Here is a 9,405-nt window from a genome sequence, read left to right on the forward strand (position 1 = left end):
CAGTTGGTTCAGGACCTTAAATTTATCGAAAAAGCTGTCCAACTGCCTCTGAACACGCGTTTACCAGTGTCTCGTGTGCATGGTGGTTTAAGAGTTTCAGTATAACATAGGCACATTGTTTGTGTTTTAAGGTATATGATTTGTCCTTCAATGCCATTGAAGGGACAGGTATGCATTTTGTGCTGTAATTGGCACAGGGTCAAATGGAAGAATTATGGACTTTTTCCTAGTCTATTTGAATGGAAAAGATATGGAAAGTGGTGGCCTCAGGAATGGGCCTGGATTCTGAAGGAAAATTTGCATATTGTCTGTATATAACCGCTTGCCGACGTATAAGTTATACGGCGGCAGGGCGGCTCGGCTGCGCGAGATCACGTAATATTATCTCGCAATTCAGCCAATAGGGGTGCGTGCGTGCCGTCGGAGGCACGCGCCCCCTGCTTCTGGTCCCGACGTGTGTGCCCGTTCACCGCCGGGCACCTGCGATCGCTCGTTACAGAGCGAGAATCGGGAGCTGTGTGTGTAAACGCACAGCTCCCGGTCCTGTCGGGGAGAAATGCCATATCGTCTGTTCATACAATGTATGAACAGCGATCAGTCATTTCCCCAAGTCAGTCCTACCCCCCTTTCAGTTAGAACACACACACAGGGAACATAACTAACCCCTTCCTCGCCCCCTAGTGTTAACCCCTTCCCTGCCAGTGGCATTTTTATAGCAATGATCGCTATAAAAATGCCAATGGTCCAAAAATGTGTCAAAACTGTCCGAAGTGTCCGCCATAAGGTCGCAGTACCGATAAAAATCGCTGATCGCCGCCATTACTAGTAAAAAAAAAAAAAAAATCATAAAAATGACAAAACTGCCCTATTTTGTAAACGCTATAACGTTTGCGCAAACCAATCAAACGCTTATTGCAATTTTTTTTACGAAAAATATGTAGAAGAATACATATCGGCCTGAATTGAGGAAAAGTTTTTTATATATTTTTGGGGATATTGCAGCAAAAAGTAAAAAATTTTTTTTTCAAAATTGTCGCTCTATTTTTGTTTATAGCGCAAAAAATAAAAAGCGCAAAAAATAAAAACCGCAGAGGTGATCAAATTCCACCAAAAAGCTCTATTTGTGGGAAAAAAGGGCGCCAATTTTGTTTGGGAGCCATGTCGCAGGACCGCAATTGTCAGTTAAAGCGACGCAGTGCCGAATCGCAAAAAGTGTCCCGGTCATTGACCTGCGATATGGTCCAGGGCTGAAGTGGATAATGTAGCTCTTTTTCCATTTCTTTCCACCTTTTTCTACTCCCTTGGACCCCACCATTAAAGCAAAAATGGGCAACCCGACACGTGTCTCCTCACCTTTAATGGCTTTGAGACGGTGTCCCATTTTATTAAAGGGCTCAGGTATAGAAGATTAATCCATTTTATGAATAAGTGAACTAAAGAACATTGTATGTAGTAGCATATTTTTACAATGTCTTTCTACAATTGTTGCTGTAACTTGTTTTTTTTTTACAGATCTTTATATTATCCTTAACTCTGATTTGCAGATATGATCAGTCGTGCACTAGGACCAGAGTTTGGTGGCAGTATTGGTATCATGTTCTTTTTTGCTAATGTCTGTGGAAGTGCCTTGTACATTCTGGGTCTGGTAGAAAACATTGTGTCCATGTTTGGAATATCACCAGGTTAGAGGATAGTAATGAGCTGTATTTATTGTAGACGCAAATTTACTTGATGTGCAACCCCATTTCCAGAAACCAAAGTTGTAGTCCTGCTCAAGGTGCTCTACTGGTAAGGAATTTGTTTTTTCACCGCAAGGGTGCAGGCTGACTTGTGCTTGATCCAGAAAGCAATGAAGCATGAGAGGGGACAAGACACCACACACCAATAGCTCTCCAGGTGACTATAGGGTGGAATCTCTCTCCAACCAGTACGTTCATCCTTTAGCAGCCATTCCTGGGAGAGAATTCTGTTGGAGATTGTTGCATAGCTCAAGTTAGAGCACATCATTTTGACATAGATCTGGGAGGTCTCTAAACAAAGGGTCGGTTTACTGTTCCAACTTTAGGGGGTTGGGCTATGCCCAGTGGGAGTAAACAATGACCCATCTGTAGGGGGGAGAATAGTGCCCCCTTGTTAGTGTGAGGAATGGTGCCTGATTGTTGGTGTTAGTGGAAATAGTTCCCTATTGGTATCGGTGGAAGAAATAATGCCCCCTTTTTGGTGTCAGTGTGAGGCATAGTGTCCCATTGTTGGTATCATTGGCAGGAATAATGCCTTAAGTGCGGGATAAAGGCAAGCAAATGGCCACATTTGGCCCCCAGGCTGCAGTTTGGAGACCACTGTCTTGGATGAACAGTGTTTTTCATCCCCTAGAGAGCAATATATCCTTATGAAGGATCGCTATGCTCCCCTTGTGAGTATAACGGCTCTTTGTTTTGTATATCTATGGAATGACAGTAATATTTTTTTAAAGAAAAGGTACGTTTTAGGCCCTAGTGGTGTGTGGTGAGGAGAGCCCTGTCGCTCTTATTGTGAGATTTAACCATTCTCGGCTGTACATTTTTTGCTGTACATCCACAAAGTGTAAATTTTATTTCCTCCCCAGGAGGCGTGTCACTGTAGTGATTTCCATCAAATACTACTACTATTGGGCTGCAGTGTATAACCCTTGGCCAACTTCTTTGATAAAGGGTAGACACAAGGTTATGAAGTTGGGGGGGAAAAAGGGCATTATTCTAGACATGTTTCTAGGAAGGCATATAATTTTATCTAGCTAGTTTTCAGAACCCTGGTCTTTATGAGAAATAACTCTTAACCTATACATATTAATTTCAGAAATAAATACTCCTTTTTAGTTTTAATGCATACAGCATGCTATCTGTTCAGTTTTCCTGCAACATGAATGGTATAATGATTGGCCTTAAGGACTGTTAAAAATCTCATTGTTCTATGGTAGCAGGAACCCTTGCCCAGAATATGATTTTCGAACATGTTGCTATTCCCTTAGGGATGGCAAGGGTTTCATACTTGGAGAGATGAAACAAGTCTGTTCTGTATAATTCGGAGCTTGATCAGACATTTCCCGTCTCCCAGCTCACTTTCTCTTGTTGCCAGCTCTTCTTACTGGGCCCCTGATGCTCTTCAATTTGCATGAGCAGGAAAGTCTCCCTGAAGTGAAATTTGAAAAGTTGCTAGCGCTGCCTGTGCTCATCAGCGATTCCTCTGCCTTGATGAAGACACATGAGATAAACACTCTCAATGCCTCTTTTCCCCCAAGACACAAGTACAGAGAGCTCTGATCTGCTCCTGGAAATCACGGCTCGCTGTCCCTTCTTAAAAAATGTTGTTTACTCCTAATTTTCCACTCATTTCACGCCAATCTAGCTGTGGACGCTCGCAATCATGAATACGATACTGAGAAGGAAGCTGCAACAACCCCTATGGCTCTCAGAATGAAGCACTGTAAATTAACTCCTCACTCACCAACGCAACAGTGGTGTGTTATCCTCCAAAAAGCTGGTCACACCTTACAATCTGATTGTACCCCAAAAATCTGTTACAACCAATTTTTTTTCAAATGTTTCTAGAATTTCTATAATCATTTAACCCCATCAACCTTTGTTCCCATAGTGAACCCAGCTGTCGTGCTTGCTCTTTGCAAATAATGCACACCATTGTCTTCTAGTAATGTACGTTTAATATTTAATGATCTTTTGGCTAACTCTCTATGGATATTTCCAGCATCTCCGTGTTCTACTGTCAGTCCAAGGACCATAAGAATGGAACTATCCAAGAAACTGTTAACCGATGAATTGCAGCAAACCACAAAATAAAGTGGTTGTAAAAGCTTTATTTAAATGACTAACATGTCACATTTGCCTCCTTTGTGCAAGGGTTTTGCACAGTGGCGCCCTGATTTTTCTCTTCTGGGGTACCACAGCAGTGCTTCTGGCTCCTCCTCCTTTTCTCCAGTGCCCTTACGGAGACCAGCATTCCATAGACGAATCGTGCGGGTGCTTCCGAGTCCTGCTGCTGCGTCCATTGTACTGACAGCAGGACTCGGCCCACAGCTCCTGTGTCGCTGGTTTTGACAGCAGAAGTCAATGCTTCTGCTATCAATCCAGCAATGAGGACCAGACAGAGGCTGAGCTGCTCTGCTGTTCCCCACGCTGAAAATATCGGGTTCAGGTAAGTTAAAGGGGGGGCTGATGCACTACAATGGGTTTTTCACTCCTTAATGCATAGAAAGCATTAAGGTGAAAAAACCTTGAGGGTTTACAGCCCATTTAATAGTTGCCTAATTAATAAATATTGTATGTGAACTGAAAAAACGATTTACCTGTGCCCACTTTGGAACATTATTGAAAAAAAAAACTGTATATGATATACAATTTTCCACCTGTGGCAAAAATGCAAAATTTCCTTTATGTTTTTTTTCCGGCAACATGGCCATTAGCCAATGCATGTCTGTCCATCTACAGATTCTCCCCATGCACTATCCCTCTTGTCAAAGGAATCTTTGAAGTAACCATGTCATTGATCGAAAATCTCACATTATTCTGTTACCTGTATAAATGAGTACTGCCAAACACATTCCTTTCAGTAGAAATCATCTTCTGAAGTCTTCTGGGAAACAATCACTTATGGTAGTTGTGATCTACTGGGTGCCTTGCAGTGGTTCCTCCTGCTGACCTCCACATTACAGAAGAAAGTAGCAGTGTGAAAGTCAGCAGTAGGAACCATGAGCACAGTGGGGAGCAGAGAGATCAATGCTCCTGGAAGTGTTGCTTGGGGGCAGCAGGAGAGGTAAGTATCAGTCTCTTCTTTACATGTAACGGGCATAATTTGAGACGAGGTCACTTTAATCTGTCATGAATGAAACATAGAGCTGCCATCTTCTATGTCACATGTTTTATACACAAGGCCCATGGTCTGAATGCAGCCTGCAGGCCATTCATGTGGCCCTCACATCCAGGGATTTTTTTCAGGCGGAACTCTGCTCTCGCTCCTTTGCTACCTTCCCATCGCTGTCACTTGCAAACACGAAACGTTCTTTGTTTACAGGGACAACCTTTCTCTTGGCGGTCATCACAGCCTGCCCTCACAGCGGTGACAAGGGAGGTGCAGTGTGGTATGGGGTATCAGCCTGTAAGACGGCTGAGCCCTGCACACTGTACATAGCACACTCCAAACTCTGCACTCTGTAGCGCTCTTCTGAAACCTGTACTCTGTATGTAGCACACCCCTGAACTCTGCACATGGCACACTCCTGAATTCGGCACTCTGTACAAAGAGTATACCTGAACTTCGCAATAACACACTCCTGGTATTGCTCTTACAGCTGCAATTTGGCCACACCTACTGCTCGATGTGGTTGGGGGGGGGGGGAGGCAGAGGCGTGGTTGAGTCCTCTACCTATTCTCTGAGAAAAAAAATCCCTGGATAAATTTATATACTCTTACAGATACAACTGGCCTATTGAAGGCAACCATAATGCTGGTGCGGCCTGTGATGAGATTAAATTTGACACCCCTCTTCTATATACTAGTTTCTTGACTTATGTGCTAGTTTCCAGGCTGACAGTGATGGCCCTATAGCCAGTGGTGTATTTAGGTTTTGTGCTGCCCTAGGCCTGACTAAATTCATGTACCCCCCTAATTTAAATACGACCCACCCTTCCTGTCAAAGCCACACCCCTTCATATTAAGACCCGCCTATCGGTATATCACACCCCTTCCAGACCCCCGCCATCTTCCCCCTAGCAGCAAAAATACTCCCTTTCAGCACAAATCCTCACCCTCCTATAACCCCTTCCAGTGAAAATCCCCGTTCTTAGCACAAACCCTTGCCTTAACCTCCCTTTCCAGCAAAATCCCCCTCTTGGCACAAATCCTCCCCCAGCTCCCCCTCCAGCAAATCTTCACGTTCAGAAAAAAAATCCCCCCCTTTATCTCAAACCTGTGCCTCCTTCTCTCCCCTCCCAGTACACCCCCCCCCACAGCTTTCTCCTGTTCTGTAAGTGTAGCCTCTATGCTGGGATTGTAGTGCACTCCGGGGGGCTGAGATGTGGCAGCCTCCTATACTGGGATTGTAGTGCCCTAGGACTACAGGGATGAAAGAATGGCAGCCCACTCTGCTGGGACTTGTAGTGCACTGAGTGGCGAATGAGATTCCTCAGTCCCCCCACAGTCTAAGGCACTACAAGTCCCAGCATAGGAGGCTGCCATATCTCAGCCCCACAGTGCACTACAAGTCCCAGCAAAACGGGACTGCCATATCTCGGCCCCACAGTGCACTAGAAGTCCAGCAAAACGGGGCTGCCATATTTCAGCCCCACAGTGCACTAAAAGTCCCAGCAAAACGGGCCTCAACCAGTCCTCCAAACACCAAAACAATGAGGACTGCCCGCCTTCCACCCCCTCCCATACACTCAATCCTTGGCTGCATACACTCGGGCTACCCACTCTCCCTTTACAACGGTGTCTTCCTACCTGAGTTTGGGCTGGATGTCACGCTGCATGGTGAAGCAGTGGGCGGGATGTCTGAAGAAGACGCATCCAGGCTCCCAGACCCCGGCACAGCACGCAAGGCTGCAGATAACTCTGCACTGTTCAGGCACCTCAGAGGCTGTATGTTAGCCAGGAGGAGGCCGCGGGAGCCGGGACTCGGGGAAGACAGGTGGGGGGATGTTTTTGTGCAGGGGGGGCACCGCCCCCCACAAAGTGCTGCCCTAGGCCTGGGCCTTGTCGTCCAAGCCAAAATACAGCCCTGCCTCTAGCTATATAGTAATTTGAGTTGTACCTTGGATCATGCTGAATGAACAGCTCTTGCACATTTAGATTTGCCATTGTGGCAGATTGACTTTCTATACTGGTTTAGACAAGTTAAATGTGAGTAGTTGTCACATTGAATGTTTTTTTTTTTTTTATTCACATATATTTGCCAGAGGCCAGGGCACTTATTTGTATTTATTTATATGGCTGACCTTTCAAGGGAGCTTTAGGCCCCTTTCACATTTACGGATCCCGTGAGGATCCGTAATGTGTATCCTCTTGCTCAGCGGGGATCGCTCCGTTGATGCCTGCTGAGCCGGCAGATGACAGAGCGGTCCACACATGCTGTACAGGGACCGCCCTGTCTTTTCTCTGCTCTCCCCTATGGTGGGATTGCATGAACATGGACAGTCTGTGTTCACCCGATCCGCTCTACAGACGGATGGAAAAATAGGATTTTCCTTTGTCTGCAGAATCGGAGGTTTGCGGACACTGAGATGGGGTGTCAGTGGATGTTCATCCGCTGACGCACACTATCTCGTATGGATCAGTGTATGTCCCTTTTTTATCTAAACGGATGGATGAAAAAGCGGACATATGGTCTGCAGGTGTGAAAGGGGCCTAAAGTGGTTGTAAAAGCAAAAGGTTTTTTATCTAATGCATTAGGATAAAAAACGTGTGTGCATCAGCCCCCCTAATACTTAAGCCCCATCTCTATCCAGTGATGTGAACAAGTGTCTAAAACTCCCCCGCTGTCAGTCTGTTGTCTAATCAGGAGAGAGAGGGTGGGTTTGAACTGTGGCTCGGTGTTTGAATGGACATAAAGAGCCGTGGCATGGCTTGGGGGCACCCATAGCAAGCTGCTTGCTGTGGGGGCGCCCGACAAAAGGGAGGGGCCAGGAGCGCCGAAGAGGGACCTGAAAAGAGGATCAGGGCTGCTCTGTGAAAAACCATTGCACAGAGGAGGCAAGTATTACATGTTTTTAAATCCATAAAAACAAGACTTTAGTATCACTGTAACGCTGAATACTATGCTAGCAGCTAAATATCCAGTTGAAGTACACATTTGTAAACCACTTGTGTCATGCAGACAGGGAGTTCCACAGTGGTACTGATACTTTGTGCCTGTCACTCCAACACTTCATGTATTAACATTTCAGGTTGGAAAAACTTTTTAATATATTGAGTTGTGGAGTAAAGAAATGAATATTGCCATTGTATTGAAAATATATTTCCTTTAGAGCTGGAACTTCTCTAGCAAACAACATTGACTAAATGTAATTCTTATGCTGCTATCATTACTAAATAGATAAAGTCTATATTTACTTGTTTCAACATTTATTTTTTATTTTACATTTCTTCAGTTACTTCCTGGTTTAGGGCCTAGGCAGGGGTCTTCAAACTACGGCCCACATCCGGCCCGCTAGTGTGATTTACCTGACCTGCCCCTTTAACATTGCAGAAATCCCCCTGCCCTCTGCTACCTTAAAGGGTCACTAAAGGAATTTTTTTTTTTTTTAGCTAAATAGCTTCCTTTACCTTACTGCAGTCCTGGTTTCATGTCCTCATTGTTCGTTTTTGCTTTGATGTTGCTGTAATTCCTCTCTGTTCTGGACACTTCCTGGTTGTCTGTTTCCTGATCACCACAGTACTGGGAGATTTCTCACGGTGGTGACTAATCAAGGAGGTGTGATTACTGTGTGTAAAACGAAACTGGATTGGTGCTGAGGAGTTTTAGCAAAGTATCACTGCCCTCTATTGGCTCTCTGTACATCAGAGAACCAGGAAACAGCAAAAACTAAACTAAACTGCAGGCACATTATATGATTGGTTTTTATCTATTTTTAATAATTTTTAAAAGGAATCGGTTAACTTTTATGTCTTTATACCCTGTAAACAGTCATTTAAGCTAAAAAAAATGTTTTCCTTTAGTGACCCTTTAATCACACAAGACAAACATGACCGGTCCAGACAAAGGGCGGGACCCCTTAAGTTAAGCGGGTGATTGGTTGCTAGGCAGCAGGATGGTCCCATCTTTCAATTACTTGCCTTTCACTTGCAATACCCTTGCCTTTGTCTGGACCTGCCCTGCTTCACGTCTTGTGTGATTAAAGTAACGGGGGAGGGTGGGGTGGTACTGTGATATTATAGAAGGGGTGGCAGTGTAATATTGATTGGGGAGGGAGTCTCGAGGATGTTTTATGGCGGGCTTTGTGATGGATGACCTGATATGGGGGATCTGTAATGGGGGGGGGGGGAGAGAGATGGGGATCTGTGATGGGGGAGTCTGTAAAATACTAATAAGTTTATGTTGATTACAATTGTTTTTTATTTTAAATATTAAATTTTTTTTTTTTTTTTTTTTTTTTTGGCACTACAAATAAGATGTGTGCATAGGAATTTTTTTTTTTTTTTTAGTCCGGCCCCCCCAACAGTCTGAGGGACCGTGACCTGGCCCTCTTTTTAAAAAGTTTGAGGACCTAGTCACATGATGCCATGCATCCCAGGAGTCCTCAGGAGGGGTTTATCAGCCAAGCACACCCTCCTGCCTGAGCTAAGGGCAGATTGATTCCAGGACACAAATTCTACATAAATTTGCCCTTAAGAGGGCCACGGCCAGTAATGCTTAGGG

At 44.7% G+C, this 9,405-nt stretch overlaps 1 protein-coding gene across 1 annotated transcript in view; it reads left to right on the plus strand.

Annotated features, from left to right (window-relative positions):
- Positions 1-9,405, plus strand: part of LOC120935687 (solute carrier family 12 member 9-like) — a 360,381-nt gene that overhangs the window by 95,016 nt on the left and 255,960 nt on the right. Inside the window, exon 3 of the mRNA XM_040347741.1 lies at positions 1,545-1,685. Coding sequence (XP_040203675.1) covers positions 1,545-1,685 — 141 coding nt within the window. The remainder of the gene's footprint in view (positions 1-1,544; positions 1,686-9,405) is intronic.

The sequence above is a fragment of the Rana temporaria genome, chromosome 4, assembly GCF_905171775.1.
Source record: "Rana temporaria chromosome 4, aRanTem1.1, whole genome shotgun sequence".
Taxonomy (NCBI): domain Eukaryota; kingdom Metazoa; phylum Chordata; class Amphibia; order Anura; family Ranidae; genus Rana; species Rana temporaria.